This window comes from Danio rerio, chromosome 7 (assembly GCF_052040795.2).
Source record: "Danio rerio strain M-AB ecotype USA chromosome 7, GRCz13ab, whole genome shotgun sequence".
Classification (NCBI taxonomy): Eukaryota; Metazoa; Chordata; class Actinopteri; order Cypriniformes; family Danionidae; genus Danio; species Danio rerio.
In genome coordinates this window covers 2,274,897-2,295,000 of record NC_141027.1, presented here as the reverse complement: position 1 = coordinate 2,295,000, position 20,104 = coordinate 2,274,897, and the positions used below count along the sequence as shown (strand labels likewise).

The following is a 20,104-nucleotide window of genomic DNA, read 5'->3' as shown; positions in this document are numbered from 1 at the left end:
TCTGATATTGATGACAAAGTGCTTGAAAAGGCTTATAAATATATAAAATATAAATAAAAAATTGCAAATGAAGTTAATATTACATAAACATATAATAATAATAATAATAATATAATCAATACCATAATGCAAAAATGTAATTGTATAACAGAATTAATATTGATGTAATTTAATACATTGAAATGTTTATAAATCGTTTAAATATCAAAATATTCTGCATTAATTTATTTTTGAACTAGCATAATATTCTAAAGACATATTATAAACAAAATACAAGCAATTAGGCAACATTATAAAATAAAAATATTTCTGTAATAATTGCTCTGAAACGTCAGGATTAAGAGCTGTCAATGTGATATTAAATGATTAAATATAAACATTATTCAGCATAACTCAGTTTAAAAAATAATAAGTATAAGCTATATAAAACTAATACAAAAATACAACATTAAATTAATGAATAATATAATTAAAAATAAATATAACAATATAATAAATTAAATATTCTGAAAATACTTAAATACTTGGTGTATTTACTTACAATATTAATTACAATATTTAACACAACCGTTAAAGCATTAAAATTCAGTAAATATTAAAATCACACTAAATATTTGATCTACATTCAAACAAATAAATCCACTAAATGATAAAGAAAATCCAAGATGATCCTCAGGGAGTTTCAGTTTTCAGTGTTTCTTTCTTTTAGCTGTAAATAATAAAATATACGTTAATTAATTAAAAATAAAAACATCAATAATTATAGTAATTAACAATTTTAATAAATGTAATAATATAAACTGAAATAATACAATGAATAATACATATCCACTAAATGAAGTAATAATATTTAAAAATAAAATAGTTCAAATAATTAAATAAGTGCAAAATATCAATAAAACACTGATTGCATCAGATATTTCATCATTTGGCATTTCTTTATGCATTTATAAACTACGTTACAAGGGAAAACAAGAACTCTTGTTTTCTGTTTAGTCTGTAATACACATGTTCATGGAAATGTTTCTCTATTGCTGCGTCCCAATTTCCTTACTATCCGTCCTCAATAGCATTCAAAAATAGAATTAGCATGTCCCAAATCATAATCTGCGTCTGAAATCATCTACTAATCAAATATGTGCAATTTGAATTTACTATGACCATCAGTAAAGTGTGCTCTATATCAGTGTCTCCCAAAAGTGGGTCGCGGGAACATTTTCAGTGGGTCGAGGAGTGTGTGTGGTCAAAAAAAAAACAAAAGTAAATTTTTTTACTTATTTTGCTTATGCCGGACTTTTATTATGAAATGCGTGCGCGACAACCCTACCATTTTACAAGTGAAATTTAATTTAATTTTTGCAACAAATAGGGTATATGCCGAGCGAGTGCTGTTCCCATGCTGATACACTTCAGGTGACCTGTTATTGTGAACTTTTTCCCATTTTATACGGTTCCTTATACAGCATCGATGTTGTAATGTCATTAAAATACATTCAGTTAAATAAACTTTAGCATTTATTTAGTTGCTCAAGTGTAAAACGAGACAAAAAGCCGTTTACTCACACGCGCCCGTCAGAATCAGCAGGCTAGCGCAGAAGCTCCATTGAATTTAGTGGAGTAAAATAAATGCTCATATTATAAAGATATGGCGGGTGTAAATGTAATTTAATGCAGTGCTTCTTGTACAATCTGAGACCCACTTTAAATCGGATATCACTCAGCCAGTGGAGATCGCTGATTTTTAAAGAAAACAGACCTTAAACGCACCGGATTTTGCATTGGCATTCAATTTGCCGGAAGCGCTAAACCCAGGTTACTGTCAAATTAAAAGTCCTATTAGCATGCTTCGGCATATACCCCATATGTCGAAGCGTAAGTACAACCCCTAATATGTAAAGTATGAATATATATATTGACGACAAAAAAGACTTAAAGCCTCTGTGTCATATGTAGTGAGGTGCACTCATAAGAGAAGACGAAACCTTCCAAATTAAAGCAACACTTAGAAACCAGTAAACATGTTTTATTAACAGTTTTTTATTAACAGTATTTATCGTTTTTACTTTGTAATATTTATATAATTTGATCCAATTTGTTAAATGACAGCAATAAAATATTGTTTATTTTTATTATATATGGCCTTGGTGAATTTCTTATGATGTATTTGTCACTACTTTATGTTAATAAATGAATGCAAATTAATTATAATTAATAAAATTGTATTATAGCTCCTAAAAATTTGGGTCGCGGCTTAATGATCATGTAAAAATGTGGGTCCCATGGCCAAACCAGTTGAGAACCCCTGATCTATATAGTATAAATGGGAGTATAATGTAATTTGGACATTCTACACTCTCAGAAATAAAGGTACAGGTGCTGACACTGGAACAGAACCTTTTTTAAAGATACATATTTGTACCCAAATAGTCCAAAGTGGTACCTAAAAGGTGCATATTAGTATCTAAATGTACCTAAAAAGTTTCTTTGAGGTACCATTATGAACTTTTGCAAAGGTACTGCCCCAGTGACAGCTCCCGTACCTTTATTTCTGAGAGTGCATATTCAGTATTTGTAATAATCACATGAGCTACCGAGAGGGGTCTGGATACAGACCTGGTGCAGTGCAATCTGAACTGCATCCAATGCTTTTTAATGCGCTCACCTAACCCCTCCCCTAACCTTACCTATCACAGTGACATCACCCACTCCATTGAGTGCATTGTGTCTGACATTGCATTGCTGAGTGATGCAATCTCAGCTTGCATAATAAAGGCTGCATCCAGATACTATTGGACCTACCTGCTAATATTACCCACATTACATGATGGTTGATTCTCAATATGCGTTCTTAAGTGATCTTGCATCCCTGTGTTCTCGTATATCTTCATCATCAACCAGTAAAGTTCAGTGATAAAACTCAAGACCACAATAACAGTGAACCCATGACTGAACCCTGAGGTATTCCTGATACAGTGAATGCATTGAAAGCAAATTTGAATAAAAAAATATTAGATGTTAGTATCAGTATTGTTAGTTGCAAGGATATCTGTAACCTAGTGAGATAAACAGAGATAAAATTGGCAAACTGAGACGCAGCAAATGTTTAAAACATGAACACACTGACCTGGCGCAACTTGCTTTGGCATCACTTCCTGTTTGGGCAGTTGCGTCCAGTGCAGCGTCACGTCAGAAAGTCCTCTTCGGGCCAGAGCAGATTCCAGCTGAAACAAATCTCATTTTTAAAAAGTGAATTATATATATATATATATATATATATACACATACACAGTTGAGGTCAAAACTATTAGAGATTTAAATTTAATTATTAGAAATTGTTAAATTATAAACAATAAAATTATGAAATTTATTAGTAATAAGTGATTTATTTTTTTCTTATTCAAATATTTTCCAAATTATGTTTAACAGAGCAAGGACATTTTAACAGTGTTATATATTATTATTATTATTATTATTATTAAATATACACACTACTTTACAAAAGTCTTGTCATTGATATCAGTTGTAAGAGCAACAAATAACAACTGGACTTCTAGTTGATCATCTGTAAAAGTGTCAGAAGGGAGATTTCTCTGCTGAATCTGTTGATCTGGATCCCAATCATCACAAATACTGCAGAAGACCTACTGGAACCAGCATGGAGCCAAGATTCTCACAGAAAATAGTCAAGTTTGGTGAAAGAGAAATCATGGTTTAGGGTTACATTCAGTATGGGGATCTGCAACATCAACAGCCTGAGGTATCAAGACATTTGTGCTGCCCATTACATTACAAACCACAGGAGAGGGACAATTCTCCAGCAGGATAGCGCTCCTCATACTTCAGCCTCCACATCAAAGCTCCTGAAAGCAAAGAGTGCTCCAGGATTGACCAGCCCAGTCACCAGTTATGAATATTGAGCATGTCTGGGTTAAGATGGAGGAGGGGTTGAAGATGAACAAAAAAAGTCTTGATGAACTCTGGGATCCTGCTGAAGGCTTTCTTCTTCATTCCAGATAACTTTATTAATCAGTGATTTGTTACGACCCCCTCGTTTGAGTCGCAACATAAAAGAGTTCGGACAACAAAAGAATGTATATGCAACTTATTTATTACACATAAAACTGAATAGAACAACAAACAAACGTCTAGGGGAAAATAAAGAAAATGACTACTTTAACTACACAAATAAATAATGCTAAACAAAACCATAAGGTTGCAGAAATGAAGAGATGATCTTAACACGAAGACCGCCCGTAGCCACACCGTCCTCCAGAAGCTAGCACACAAAACACTTTTATATGGTTTGAGCCAATTAGTGATCAACCAGGCACCCAATCAGGATCTGCCACATCCATACTGAAGTCCTGGGGTCGTCACACCTCCCACTCCAAAAGGAGGTTCCCTAAAGAACCGACAAAAACAACTAGTGGAACAAACAGAACATAAACCAACTAAATTGAAATTTACAATAACAGGAGTACTCATCTCCATAAATCTCACTCCAGTTTTCTCCCCAACTCCTGGGCCCTAGGAAATCAGAGTTAAGACTAGAGATAGAAAATGAGAGAGAGACAGAATCGAGAGAGAGAGAGAGAGAGAGAGAGAGAGAGAGAGAGAGAAAGACAAACAAAAGATATGCCCAACCTAATGGGAGATTTTACACTCTTGAGAAAGCATCAGCAATCAGGTTGTCTTTGCCACGAATGTTTAATCAGCAGAGAGAATGGTTGCAATATAAGGCTCCATCTCATAATCCGCTGGTTCTTTCCACGCATTCGATCCAAGAAAGTTAAAGGATTATGGTCTGTATAGATGACAATAGGACCACAAACTGAACTCAAATAGACCTCAAAGTGTTGAACAGCCAACACAAGAGCTAAAGCCTCTTTTTCCACTGTGGAGTAGACCTGCTGATGACAATTGATTTTTTTTTGAAAAATAACTGACTGGATGCTCAACTCCTTTGTCATCTTCCTGAAGAAGAACTGCACCAGCACCAAAAGCACTAGAGTCCACCGCTAGAAGAAAAGGTTTCTCAAAGTTTGGTGCAGTCAACACCGGAGCATTAGCTAAAAGAGATTTAGCATTATCAAAAGCACATTGACACTGCACGGACCGATGGAAAGGTCTTTTTGGGCTCAATAGATCTGTCAGAGGGGCAACAACATCTGCAAAATTCTTACAAAAACCTCTATAGTAACCCACCATTCGGAGAAAACGCCTTAACTCACGACGAGTAGTGGGAGTGGGAAAACTAGAGATAGCTTCAACTTTAACACTAATAGGACGAACGCACCCTCGGCCAACCACCTTACCCAAATAAGTCACTGTAGCCTTACCAAACTCACACTTGGCAAGGTTAACAGTCAAGTTTGCTTTAGCTAAACGTTCAAACAGTTCTCTAATTTGTGCTAGATGTTCTGACCAAGTAGAACTGTACAGCACAACATCATCAAGGTAGGCTTCACATCCCTGCATCCCTGACAACACTCGATTTACCAGACGTTGAAAAGTTGCTGGAGCATTTCGAACTCCAAAAGGCATCACGGTGTACTGTAGGAAACTGTCTGGTGTAATAAAAGCAGACAATTCCTTAGCACGAGATGTTAACGGCACTTGCCAATATCCTTTTAAAAGATCAAACTTACTCACAAACTGTGCAGATCCTACCCGATCTACACAATCATCGATTCTGGGTAAAGGAAAACAATCAGGTTTTGTAAGTGAATTGAGCTTCCTATAATCAGTACAAAACCTATAAGATTGATCTGATTTAGTCACTAGAATGCAGGGGGAGCTCCACGAACTAAAACTGGGTTCTGCTAAACGGTGAGCAAGCAAATATTCCACTTCTTTCTCAAGTAGTTTCCTTTTAACAGGATTCACCCGATATGGATGTTGTTTTACAGGTGAAGCCATCCCAACATCAATGTCATGTTGAATGACATGAGTTTGAGTAGGAACATCAGAAAAGATAGAAGGGAATGAATTTACCAACTCAATGATACTGGTCTTTTCTGGTTCGCACAAATGAGACAGATGTTGAGAGAGATTAGCAAGAAATTCTGAATTATTCAGGCGTCCTTCCACAACTCCTCGTGAAGGACCACTCTTTTCATCCAGATCAGTAGTCATGTCCACAGAGGCTCCTAAAACACTGGAGTCAAGATCGGAGGTCACGACATGTACTGAAAGAGATGAAACAGGGCTTAAGTATGGCTTCAGCAAATTGACATGGCAAACCTGTACTTTCTTCCGACGATCAGGTGTACTTAAAAGATAGTTGTTATTCGTGTAACACTTTACTATGGTGTATGGTCCACTAAACCTAGCTTGAAACGTACTACTCAAAACAGGAAGCAATGCTAAAACTTTATCGCCAACCTGAAAACTTCGGAGTTTAACTATGCGATCAAACAACCTCTGCATCTTTTCCTGAGACTTACCTAGTTTTCGCAAAGCGATAGCTCGAGCTTCATAAAGTCGATAACGAAAACCACTGACATAATCTAGAACATTCTCAGGTGGATCAGTGATGTTCCATTCATCGGCTAAAACAGCAATCGGGCCTCGAACTGTGTGTCCGAACACCAACTCATTGGGGCTAAAACCCGTGCTCTCTTGAACAACTTCACAAATAGCCAACAACATCCAAGGAAGTCCATCCTCCCAGTCACAATCAAGTTCAACACAATAGGATCTCAAAAGTGACTTAAGAGTCTGGTGGAACCTTTCTAAACCTCCCTGACTCTGAGGATGATAAGCACTTGAGATATTGTGTTTAACTTTTAGTTGTTGTAGAACTTTTGAAAATTGTCGGGACATAAAATTTTAACCTTGATCAGACTGAATGGTTTTTGGAATACCAAAGATAGACATGAAATTTGTCAAAGCCTTTAAAATCGATTTTGTTGTGATCGATCTTAATGGATAAGCTGTAGGATAACGTGTAGACTGGCACATTACAGTAAGCAAATAAGCATGTCCGGCCTTAGATCGGGATAAAGGACCCACATAATCTATGATTAGATGTTCAAAAGGGATAGTACAAACAGCAATGGGTTGTAAAGGAGCCAATGGAATACGTTGATTTTGCTTCCCGGTCATTTGACAGTTGTGACAAGACCGTATGTATTTAGTCACATCTTTCTTATGTCTAGGCCAATAAAATTCCCTCAAAATCCTATCACATGTCTTTCTTACCCCCATATGACCAGCAGGGCCTTGGTGTGACAGCCTTAAGACATCATGACGAAAAATTGAAGGAACCACAATTTGGATCCTAGGATCAAGAGAAGAGTCAGAAGACATAGGCTGTTGTCTGCAAAGCAACCCATCCCGAAGAATATAAGACGTGGAGACTTTGTTTTCTCCACCAGCACCGACTAAGGAGAACATCTCCTGAACAGCTTCATCTGCATGCTGGGGTTTTATCAGCTCAGTTCGAGTCACACTATGAAGTGGAGATAACAAACAGATGTTAGCATTAGCATCACAACGTGGACTTTCAGAAAGTGAAACAGGCTTTTCAACATGTGCATCAACAGATGTAATATCGTGCACAGACGTCTCTTCATCTACTGTAGTGGTGTTCACAGTACCAGGCTTTAGTGCAGAGTCTGTAGATGAAATGAAAGTATCACTAAGAACACTTCCTGTCTCATCCAACACTCCTCTCTTAGTCATCGCTCGAGTTACTGCGCATGCTGGAAACAAATCAGAACAGTCAGGAGGCTTATTCAATCCTTCAACAGAAGGAAACACTACAGGTGGAATTTCACCATCAGGTTTCTCCCACACATTACCACCAGCCAAGTCATTTCCAAGTATAAAGGTGACACCAGGAATAGGAAGGTTAGCACGAACTCCTACAACTACATCACCTGTTACAAGTTTGGAGTTAAGGTGAATGTGGTGCAATGGAACTTCCATGTAGCCCATTTCAAACCCTCTGACCAGCACATAAGACCTAGTAGCAGTACGTTCAGACAAAGGCAAAAGTCCTTGCATCAAAAATGACTGTCCTGCACCTGTATCACGAAGAATACGAACAGGAACAAATTCATCAGAGTCAGGCAAAGAAACACAACCATCAGTAATGAATGGCCCAAAATCCACACTGGTCTTATCCTCCATTTCACTGATATTTACTTTCTCAATCTGCTTAGTGCTAACATTGTGATTCACTTTTGAAATCAAACCAACAGGTTTAACAGATTTATCTTTCTTTTTTAAAATAGCACAGTCAGAAATTTTATGTCCTTGTTTTTTACAATAAAAACAAATAATTTCACCTTTTTGACGTGTGAGTGAAACATTTTCAGCAGGAACTGACAGAACATGCTGACGTGAAAGCATCTTTTTACTTTTACTCATAGAATTCGGCTTTAATCTACTCATATCATTTACATGAGCAGTATTCTGGTGAGTGAGAGTAAATTCATCTGCCATAAGAGCAGCCTCAGACAGTTTAGTCACTTTATGCTCATTAAGATACATGGCCACAGCATTTGGGACACAGCACTTAAACTCTTCAAGAAGAATGAGCTCTCTAAGCTCCTCCTTAGATTTAATTTTTACAGATGAGCACCAGCGGTCAAACAGATTTTCTTTCTCACTAGCAAACTCAAGAAAAGTGCTTTTCTCAGATTTAAAATGAGTTCTGAATTTTTGTCGATAAGCCTCAGGTGCTAATTTATAAGCTTGTAAAATAGCGGACTTCATAATCTCATAATCGCTACTTTGCTCTGTAGTCAATGCTGAATACACATCCTGTGCTCTCCCTATCAACACGCACTGCAATAATAATGTCCAAAAAGTCTTTGGCCACTTTAATGACTCTGCAACACGTTCAAAATGCTGAAAGTATTTCTCTACTTCCCTCTCCAAAAACGGCGGCACTAGCTTAATGTTTTTGTTGTACATCAAACACATTTGACTCAGCTGCTGACATTACAGGAGCTTGATGTGATTTTAATTTCAATTCCAGCTCAAGTTTTCACAATTGAAACTCTCTTTCCTCTCGCTCTTTCTGCAACTCCAACTCCATTTTTCCGCATTTCTAACTGTTGTTGCATTTTCTTTACTTCAAAATCATTCTCCAACTCTTTCTCTTTCAAAGCACAAACATCACGCTCGGCTCTAAATTTTTCCGCATCAACACACAGCTGTTTTTCTTGCAACGACATTTCACTAAACTTTGCATTTAGATCGACACCACAAACAGGAGACGATACAGACTCATCAGAGGAGCTCTTACCTCTAAAACGCCGCGTTCACAAAGTGCGCTCTTCACAGCTTTCATCAGTGTTTCCTTGAGTTTCTTGTTATTACTCGTTACCTCAATATCAAAACGCTCCGCAATCTGCAACAGTTCCTCCTTCGTACATCTCTCCAGTAGTATCTCCGAAGGAAATGCAAAGAAATCTTCAATAATTGATGAAGACGACATGACTGCCAACAGCAAACGCTCTAACAATAACAAAGCGCGCACACACTGAAGCGCACGTGAAACTAGCGCCTAACAACTACAAATCCCATCAGCCACTTCGCCAGGAACAATAACAGCAGACGCGCTCAGTTTGTAAAAACTCACCGTTATAAGAGATTACTATAAACTATAGTTACTCTATTAATCGGAGGGCATCGTAATTAACAAATACGAAAAAACAAAGTGTCACCTTATGAAAAAAATGAAAATGAGAGACTTCAGTTCCTACCTACGCGAAATATAACTAACTTAACCTACCTAATCTTCAAAGGTGTACCGGACTCGGGGCGGCTTTTAAACGATAAGCTCGAGGACAATTGGCATAGCCAAAAGCCCGATGCGTACCCCCGACAGAGACTTAATAATCTCCATCCAGAATAACCTTCAAAAATAAAAAAGGCAAAATAACAAACTAAAATAACAAATCGTGTCTCGATGGAAGGATTACAAACCCAGCTGAGAACACTCTAACTACCTGAAGTCTACTCATTTACATTGGTGAACACAAACAAAATGCATTACCTTGTGTAGTTAAATTATCCGGACGAGCGCCCAATTTTATGTTACGACCCCCTCGTTTGAGTCGCAACATAAAAGAGTTCGGACAACAAAAGAATGTATATGCAACTTATTTATTATACATAAAACTAAATAGAACAACAAATCAACAAACAAACAAACGTCTAGGGGAAAATAAAGAAAATGACTACTTTAACTACACAAATAAATAATGCTAAACAAAACCATAAGGTTGCAGAAATGAAGAGATGATCTTAACACGAAGACGGCCCGTAGCCACACCGTCCTCCAGAAGCTAGCACACAAAACACTTTTATATGGTTTGAGCCAATTAGTGATCAACCAGGCACCCAATCAGGATCTGCCACATCCATACTGAAGTACTGGGGTCGTCACAGATGTGAGTCATGTCAGAGATGTATGGATGCAGTCCTCCAAGTTCATGATGGAGTCAGACACAATATTCATTCTGTTTCCACTGCAGCAGGACTTTATATTCTATACTGGACATTATTTCTGTTCAGTGATGAGACTTTAGTCTGAGCAGAGTCAGACCGCACTGTCCTCATCAAATCAGTCAACATCAAGACATGATCAGACTTTATTGAGCTCAAACAAGCAAAATCTAGAGGCCTTTGCCTTTCATAGAGACACTTCTGATGCCAAATCATCAACTAGAAGTCCAGTTATTATCTGCTGTTGCTAAAACTCGAATTGGCAGTGTATGTATACATTTTTTTTTCCACATACACAAATTCTCAAATCATCTGTGGTGTATAAATCCAAAGATGCATGAAGATCAAAGTTTTTGCTTAAACTAACTTCAGCATTCTGATGTATGTTCACTTTTCAATTTTCTACACAAAGTTTTATAAATGAGAGCCCTGATTGTAATGTTGTCATGTCAGACTGGAGAACGTTTGCGTGTCTCACCTGGGTCAGGAGCTGCACTTCAGAAAGACTAAAGCTAGAGTTGAGCTTCAGTTTTACCAACGACTGCTTCCAACACGGACCTGCAAACTCACACACACACACACACACACACACAATGCAACACAAACTATCAGTTAAGAAATCTTACAATTCTGCATTTTCTGTCATTGGCATTGAATGTTTTGATTCGGACATCAAATGTTTGTTGACAATATCTGAGTGTAATAATGTTCGTTGTTGAGGGAAGAAGAAGACAGGGTCGGCGATTCAGGTAAGCAAATATTTTATTTGTTGTTTAATGACACCACACAGGTAACGGTGTGTGTGTGTGTGTGTGTGTGCTCTCTCCTCTCCCGACTGCTCCTCCCGTTCTCCTTAAGAAGGGAGTCTCTCCGGCTCAATCACTAGAAAGACAGGTGTTATTTATCATTTCTGATTGACCCGCTGATTAGCCGCCGGGCTCCTAGCATGCTCTCCCCCCTGATTGGGTGTTCGATCACGCTTACCTCTCCACATACCCCCACCGCTCGCCTCAGGCCGGGGAGCCGTCCGGCCTGCAGCCCCCCACCCCCCCCCCCCCCCCCCCCCCCGCCCTCGAGAGGAAGTCGGCTACAGCCATTTGTACGCCCGGCCTGTGGATCACCTTGAACTTAAAAGGCTGTAAAGCTAGATACCAACGGGTGATCCGCGCATTGGTATCCTTCATGCGGTGAAGCCACTGGAGAGGAGCGTGATCTGAACAGAGAGCGAATTCCCTACCCAGGAGCTAATAGCGGAGAGTGAGAACGGCCCACCTGATCGCCAGGCACTCCTTCTCTATGGTGCTGTACTTAGCCTCACTCTTGCTGAGTTTGCGGCTAATGTACAGCACCGGTCGTTCCACTCCCGCCACCTCCTGCGAGAGAACCGCCCCCAGTCCCCGATCGGATGCGTCCGTCTGTAAAACAAAGGGGAGAGCAAAGTCAGGAGCGTGCAATAGCGGCCCCCCGCAAAGTATAGATTTTACCTTTGAGAAGGCCTGTTGGCACTGCTCCGACCATTGGACGGTATCCGGTCCCTCCTTTTTAGTGAGATCAGTCAATGAGCTGACAAGGGCCGAATAATTAGGGACAAAACGTCTATAATAACCTGCCAGCCCCAAAAACTGTCTCACCTCCTTTTTGGTCTTAGGTCTCGGACAGGTTGCAATGGCTGCAGTCTTATCAATTTGGGGCTGCACCTGCCCGTGACCTAAGTGGAAGCCCAGATACCTTACCTCCACTCGCCCAATTGCGCACTTCCGTGGGTTGGCCGTGAGCCCGGCCCGTCTCAGCGCCGACAATACCGCCCTCAAATGTTGCATATGCCGCTGCCAGTCATTACTGTAAATGATGATATCATCTAGATAAGCAGCGGCATATGCTGTGTGAGGGCCGAGTATTTTGTCCATCAGGCGCTGAAACGTCGCCGGTGCCCCGAACAGCCCGAACGGAAGCGTCACAAATTGGTGCAATCCAAACGGCGTAGTGAAGGCTGTTTTTTCGCGGGATATTGGAGATAAGGGGATCTGCCAATATCCCTTCGTTAAATCCAATGTCGAGTAATATCGAGCAGCACCTAACCAGTCGAGCAACTCGTCAATACGCGGCATTGGATAAGCGTCAAATTTTGACACAGCATTCACCTTGCGATAATCCACACAGAACCGGACCGAGCCGTCCGTCTTAGGCACCAAGACAATCGGGCTGGCCCAGTCGCTGTGGGATTCTTCCACTACTCCCATTTTCAACATATTATTCAATTCTTCCTGAATCACTTTTTTCTTGTGTTCAGGTAGGCGATACGGCCGGGTCCTAACGACCACGCCCGGTTCGGTCTCGATATGGTGCTGAATCAGGTTAGTACGACCGGGCAGGGGTGAAAACACGTCAGAGTATTCACGTTGGAGGTGCCGGATGTCGAGGAGCTGGCTCGCTGAGAGATGATCGCCCCCGGTGACCAGAGCGCTCGGCCGTTCACGGCCGGAGCTCTCCGGCCCCAGGTCATCCTCGTTAGTAACAAGCGTAGCCAGCGCCACGTCCTCCGGCTCCCTCCACTGCTTAAGCAGATTAATGTGATAAATCTGACGCGAGTCAGCCCTGTCCGAACGAACCACCTCGTAATCGAGATCACTGACTCGTTGTGTGACCACAAAAGGCCCTTGCCACTTGGCGAGTAATTTAGAGCTGGAAGTGGGTAGCAGTACAAGTACTTTATCTCCCTGTGAAAATTTACGGAGTTTAGTGCCCTCATCATATTGCCGGCGTTGGTCATCCTGAGCCTTAAGCAAATTCTCTGTAGAGAGCCGCCCCAGTGTGTGGAGTTTTGCTCTAAGGTCCAGGATATATTGAATTTCATTTTTACTTTTAGAAGGCTCGTCCTCCCAAGCCTCTCTAACAACATCCAAAACCCCTCTGGGCTGTCTGCCGTAGAGAAGCTCGAAGGGGGAAAACCCCGTAGAGGCTTGGGGAACCTCCCGCACAGCAAATAATAAGGGCTCCAACCACTTATCCCAATTTTTCGCGTCCTCGTGAACGAATTTACGGATCATTGATTTAAGCGTGCGATTAAATCTTTCCACCAGCCCGTCTGTTTGTGGGTGATAGACGCTCGTGCGAATAGATTTAATGCCCAATAATCCGTAAAGCTCGCGCATCGTGCGTGACATGAACGCGGTGCCTTGATCAGTGAGAATCTCCTTGGGGATTCCCACACGGGAGATGAGGCGAAACAGCGCCTCCGCAACGCTCTTTGCTGAGATGTTACGGAGCGCGACTGCTTCTGGGTAGCGGGTTGCATAATCCACCAGAACTAATGCAAACCGATGCCCGCGTGCAGATCGCTCTAATGGCCCGATGAGATCCATACCAATTCTCTCGAAGGGGATCTCCATAATTGGTAAAGGGCGCAACGGCGCTTTTGGGGTGGCTGGTGGATTTACCAGCTGACATTCACTGCACGCCGCGCACCATCTGCTGACGTCACCGTGAATGCCCGGCCAAAAGAATCGGGTCATGAGGCGATTTAGTGTGGCCGCCTGACCTAAATGTCCGGCCATAGGATTAGAATGAGCCGCCTGAAAAAGCATTTCCCGGCGGCTCTTTGGTACTAATAGCTGGGTTGTATCTTCTTTTGTCTGAGCGTCTTGGGTCACTCGATACACCCTATCATTAATCACCGCAAAATACGGATAGGAGAGGGGTCTATCAGGCTGGAGGATTTTCCCATCTATAACCTGCACTCTTTCGAGTGCATGTTTTAGTGTATCATCACGCGACTGCTCCAGGGGAAAGTCTTTACACCGGGAAATTCCCAGCCCTTCCCCTGAGTCAGTGCGTGACGTCACTGCTTGGGATTCCCCCAGCTGAGCGACTCGCCCCCTATCCAGCGATTTCTTCTTCCAAGAAACACCCGCACATAAAACTCCCAATAATCTATTAAATCCAGGCCAATTAGTTCCCAGAATTAGCGGGTGTTTGAGGTGCGGGTTAACCGCTACCTCTACACTATGTTTTTTCCCCCGGAATTGAATATCTATTGCCGTTAGCGGGTAGTGAATAACATCCCCGTGCACACACCTTACCCTTACAGTGCGGCTCGTATCCAATGCCGGGTCTTGAAGCAGGCTTTGATGGATGGAGGTTTGGTTACACCCCGAATCCACCAAAGCTTGATATGTACCCCCTTTTATACTCACAGGTATCCGGTATAACCCGTCGCGACCGGGGGCGACGATTGGCGTGGAGGGAACGCGAATCAGCGCACTCACCTCCTTCATGGAGCAAACTTTTGGTGCGCTATCCTCGTGCCCGCGGTGCCAATACCTCGGCCCAGACATTCTCACTATACCCCCGGGGCCAGCAGTATCAACTGATTGAACCGGAGAGAGACCTGTCATTGTCTGGGGAACCGCCAGGGGTCGTGGCTCCACCCCTCCATCCAGATAGGGCCTCGCCCCCCTTGGGACGTTCAGCGGATCCGCTTCTGTGCACCGCCGCCTGGGTGCTGGTGTGGGCGGTCCCCGCCGTCTGGGCCTGGGAACAGGAGGAGAGAGAGAGAGAGGGGGAAGAGAGAGAGAGAGAGAAGAGGTTCTTTCGCCGACCCTGGACCTCGCCACCAGGTGATCCTCCGCCAGTCGGATAGCCGTCTCCAGATCGTCAGGCCGGTGGCACTGGACCCACTCCGATGTTCGGGAGGGGAGGCGGGTGATGAATTGCTCCAGCACCACGGCATCCACCAGTTGGGCGGTGGTTCGGCCATCCTGTACCAGCCATCTGCGGCAGGCGTCACGGAGCTGCTGGGCGAACGCAAAGGGCCGCTGGAGAATAGCTCACTTCAGATGAGCGTATTCCAGGAGATTCTGGGCCGGTAGCTGCTGTGCGGCAATCTGGGCTTCGCCCGAGAGCAGCGGGATGACTCGTACCGGCCACTCAGCCCGTGGCCAGCCACACGCCTCAGCCATCTTTTCAAAAAGATCCAGGAACACTTCCGGGTCATCCTCCAGCGCCATTTTCTGTAGCGTAATGGGAGGGTGGGCGGTAGATGTTGAAGCGGGCTGGATCTCCTGCGTCAGCAGACTCCGGATTACCTCGCGGTCCTCCCGCTGGGCCTCCATGAGGACTTGGAAACGATGTTCTAGATCTTTCTTCAACTCCACCTGCGCATGATGTTGTTCCTGATGGAGAACCGCGAGCGCCTGGATGACTTCCGCACATGGATTAGTCGACGGAGTAGACATTCTGGCAGCGAAGTTTCTTCTTCTTCCCGGGCTTCGGCACCACTGTAATAATGTTCGTTGTTGAGTGAAGAAGAAGACAGGGTCGGCGATTCAGGTAAGCAAATATTTTATTTGTTGTTTAATGACACCACACAGGTAACGGTGTGTGTGTGTGTGTGCTCTCTCCTCTCCCGACTGCTCCTCCCGTTCTCCTTAAGAAGGGAGTCTCTCCGGCCCAATCACTAGAAAGACAGGTGTTATTTATCATTTCTGATTGACCCGCTGATTAGCCGCCGGGCTCCTAGCATGCTCTCCCCCCTGATTGGGTGTTCGATCACGCTTACCTCTCCACACTGAGACAATATCTTTAAACTTCCATTCAAAACTACACTCATCTCAGAATTGTGGGTGCATTTTGGAAATTATCCATTCATAAAACTGGCTTAAAAGCTCCCATGACATTAAAACACAATAGTATTAGATGTTGGTATCAGTATTTTTAGTTTTAAGGATATCTACAATTTAGTGTGCTCAAAAACAGGGACAACATTTGATTAGAAAAAAAAAAACATCCAAAGCTTGCAGTTTGTCCAACACAGGCTCATTCTGAAAGCGTAGTCCCGCAGAAGTTTCTGGATACTGCGAATTATGTAGCCGGAGGTACGCATGGCTGCATTTAATTTTTTAAGCGAACGCTATGGGGCGGTATGACGTCGTTTCTTTTGGTGCTGACCGGCTGACCACTTACCCCTGTGTGGAGGGCTTTCCCACTGCAACCAGCTTGTCCAGTTAGCTTATCGTGTAAAACGACGGACTTGAGATGCAGAGAGGAGTTGATGATGATGACCGGGTTTGAGTCCGGTGAAAAGTGGTTCCAGAAATCAGGTAAGACAAAAACTGAATCCAAAAAATAGGGAAGTTTAGGGAAGTAAGCGGGCGGGTCAATCGGTAAAATTGGTTGGGTTTAATCAATCATTCTGTCATTTAGTAAGTCCACAGCGGCCTCTTGTGGGTTTATGCGAGAACAGCGTGGGCGAGAGACATTTGAGATGCGAAAAAGCACACACAGCGGCCTCTCGCAGATTCGCGAAAACAAAAATTGCAAAAATGCGTACTTTACAGGACGTATTTCGCGGCCTCCAGAAACGTCCATGGGACTACGTTTTCAGAATGAGCCTGGGTTGAGTTTGTCACTTCCTCCTAAAGCCTCATTCACACTACAAGCGACTCGCAGCAGTGAAGCGACAAGCGACCGTTCATTTCAACGGAGAGCAAGCAACGTCCGGCGACTTCCATCTATGTGAGTGACAATGATTGTTGGCGACCAGGTGGGCGTGTTGAGCAACGTGACAAAGTTGAGAATCCTTTAACTTTATGCAAATGAAGAGCAACTTTCTTGAGCGACAGCCAATAGGAGCACTAGTAGAGCTCATGTGATCCTCTCTCAGCTCGCTCACAGGCCGGTTGTGTTCATATATCTACACAGACCTGCATTTGCAGCAGGTCACCACCCAGAGAGACAGGCAGCTACAAAGCTGCTGCTTGCAAGAATGAGGTATAAATGGCTGTTCTAAATTCCAAGAACGCAGAGAACGGACTTGCGTCCTTCTGGAGACCGGTCTTGCCAGGAGTCCTCAGAAGAACGAACTCGGGAGAGTGCTGTGGGAAATCAGACGCTGCGTTCTTCCTGATGGTTAGATGACCTTCACGTGTTTTGAATGGAATTTTTCTTAAACATTCGACATTCATGCAGCGATTTATTGTTTTCCCCCTTTTCAAAATGTATACTCTGCATTAAAACATTATCAATATACTCTGCACAATACAAATAAAACAGATTTTAATATGAATTTCAGCAAACACCCTTAATGTGTTTATTCCTTTATTAAGATGTCCATGCTAATGTTTATATTCACCATCTCATTTAGGAAAACTCCTTATGTAAATAAGTTACATCTCTGAACTTTAACAATAAATCTCAGCCCAGGCTCATCTTGGAAACGTAGCCCCGCGGACGTTTCTGGAGACCACGAAATTTGTCCCAGGAGGTACGTATTTGTGCAGTTTTTGTTTTTGCGAATCCGCGAGAGGCCACTGTGCACGCTTTTTTTGCGTCTCGAAAGCCTCTCGCAAGCACGTGCGTGCCATTTGAGCCGTCAGCCCAGCCGGCGAGTGCGAAGAGGAGCAGCGTCACACTGCCCGGTAGCGTTCGCTTGAAAAAAACAAATGCAGCCATACGTACCTCCGGCCATGTAAATCGCTGTCTCCAGAAACGTCCGCGGAACTACGTTTTCAGTATGAGCTTGGGTTGATAAATCCAAATTAAATGCCGCACTTCCCACCTCCAGTTGCAATGACTTCTGGGACTTCTCGAGCAAGATCAGTGCTCAAGTCTGCATAGGTGCATCCTCCATATCAAGAACACATCCAGGAAGTTTCATGCATCTTCTGTTCTCGCGGTCTTGAGTATTGTAACTGAACTTTGGCAGCTGATGATGTTAAACGAGAACATGAGGACGCAGGACCGCTAAAGAATGCATATTGAGAAACAGACATGGTCTTCTCATACTTTAGTTTCTCATCAAATCTTCTGACCAATCCAATGCTCTCGAGTATCTGACATACCCAGGGCCGGAGCTAGCTGAACTGCCGCTCTAGGCAAAGGACGATTACGCCGCCCTCAAACCGAAAGTGAAAACGAAAATGACCGGTTATCAAAGTGAAGAACCCTATTCTGCCGCCCTAGGCGCGGGTATAACTGCGGACGCGGGTGGTGTGGGAGATGTTTGGATGTCGCCCTCTCTATTCTGCCACCCTAGGCGCAGATATAACTGTGGACGCAGATGGTGCGCGAAGTGTTCGGATGCCGCCCTCTCTGCCGCCCTAGGCGCGGGTATAACTGCGGTCGCGAGTGGTGCGGGAGGTGTTCGGATGCTGCCCTCTCTATTCTGCCGCCCTAGGCATACCCCACCCCCTAGACATACCCCACCCCCTTCTTCCCATAGGCTGTTCATTTGATGCGCTTGAGCTCAAACACTCTTACTGGCAGAGTTGTGAGAAAAAACTAAATGCTATTGGCTGCTTTTTAAAGGGGAGGGGCTACTGTATGCCCGCCCTCTCTTCATATTTCAGTTGAGATTATGTCAAACATTGAATTAAAAATGCACATTTGTTACAATCACAGATGAGCATTGATCCTGAGAGCCACCCTGATCACCCGACTCACACCTGCAGCTTCTCCACGATGGACGTCCAGCCTGCGGCGCCTAGACTGCAGCTCTGCACAAGACGTTTGGCCAAAGGAGAAATGGTCAAGCCCAACTGAACCTGGTTTCTCTCGAGATTTTTTACTTTACTTTCATCAATTAGTGAATTTTGTTCCTCCAGTGTCGCCACTGGCTTGCATGGTTCGGGATCTGTAGAGCTGCGCATTGATGGATTTGCTCTTCAGTGTTTGGACTTCAGCAGTGAATATTAAACCACACTGAACTGAACTAAACTGAACTTCAACTCTGACAGTGTTTCAATTCACTATGATCTTCTATGTTAAGCTGCTTTGACACAATCTTCATTGAAAAAGCGCTAGAGAAATAAAAATGAATTGAATTGACATTTCAAAGCACCTCACGTGATCTTAAACATTAAAACCCCATTTACAGCTGGATTTTCGCACCTTCTACATAGACCTCCACTTCACACAGAGTGAGCATCTTTGAGTCTCCGGGAATGAACAGACTCACATATCGACCCTCCATAAAACAACAGAGGAAGGTTGCAGAAACTCCAGCTGGAATACTGGAAATCACAGCACACCTGAAGAGAAAACAGCTTTAGTCTTTAATAACTGAGTAATAAGGGGGTTATTAAAGAGTTAGGTAATGCAAAAATGAATATTCTTGTGTTACTAATTATTTACCCTCATATTATTATAAACTAGTTAGACCAGTGTTGGGGTTAATGAATTACAAGTAATGGGAGTTACATAATAATAAAACTTTCCTAACAAGTAAAGTAATGCGTTACTCTAACAAATTAATTAATAATATTTGAGTTTCATTCATTCATTCATTCATTTTTAACTGCTTTTCCGGGGCCGGGTCAGCAGTCTTAGGAGAGAACTCCAGACTTCCCTCTCCCCAGACACTTCCTCAAGGTCCTCCTGGGGGGACCTGAGGTGTTCCCAGGTCAGCTGAGTCCCTCCAGCATGTCCTGGGTCTTCCTCGAGGCCTCCTCCAAGTAAGACGTGCCTGGAACACCTTCCTAGGGAGGCGTCCAGGAGGCTTCAGAAACAGATGCCCGAGCCACCTCAGCTGACTTCTCTCAATGTGGAGGAGCAGCAGCTCTACTCCGAGCTCCTCCCGGGAGACAGAGCTTCTCATCCTATCCATAAGAGTGCGCCCTGGCACCCTGCGAAAGGAAACTCATTC

The 20,104-nt window shown here is 43.0% G+C and overlaps 1 protein-coding gene across 1 annotated transcript in view; it reads right to left on the bottom strand.

The window, feature by feature from the left end:
• Positions 1 to 511: 511 nt before the first annotated feature.
• LOC100334579 (fucolectin) overlaps positions 512 to 20,104 on the bottom strand; it is a 35,009-nt gene continuing 15,416 nt past the window's right edge. The window contains exons 4-7 of the mRNA XM_087260519.1: positions 19,351 to 19,490; positions 10,943 to 11,022; positions 3,125 to 3,221; positions 512 to 709 (exon numbers count right to left, since the gene is read on the bottom strand). Coding sequence (XP_087116645.1) covers positions 690 to 709; positions 3,125 to 3,221; positions 10,943 to 11,022; positions 19,351 to 19,490 — 337 coding nt within the window. The 3' untranslated portion in view covers positions 512 to 689. The remainder of the gene's footprint in view (positions 710 to 3,124; positions 3,222 to 10,942; positions 11,023 to 19,350; positions 19,491 to 20,104) is intronic.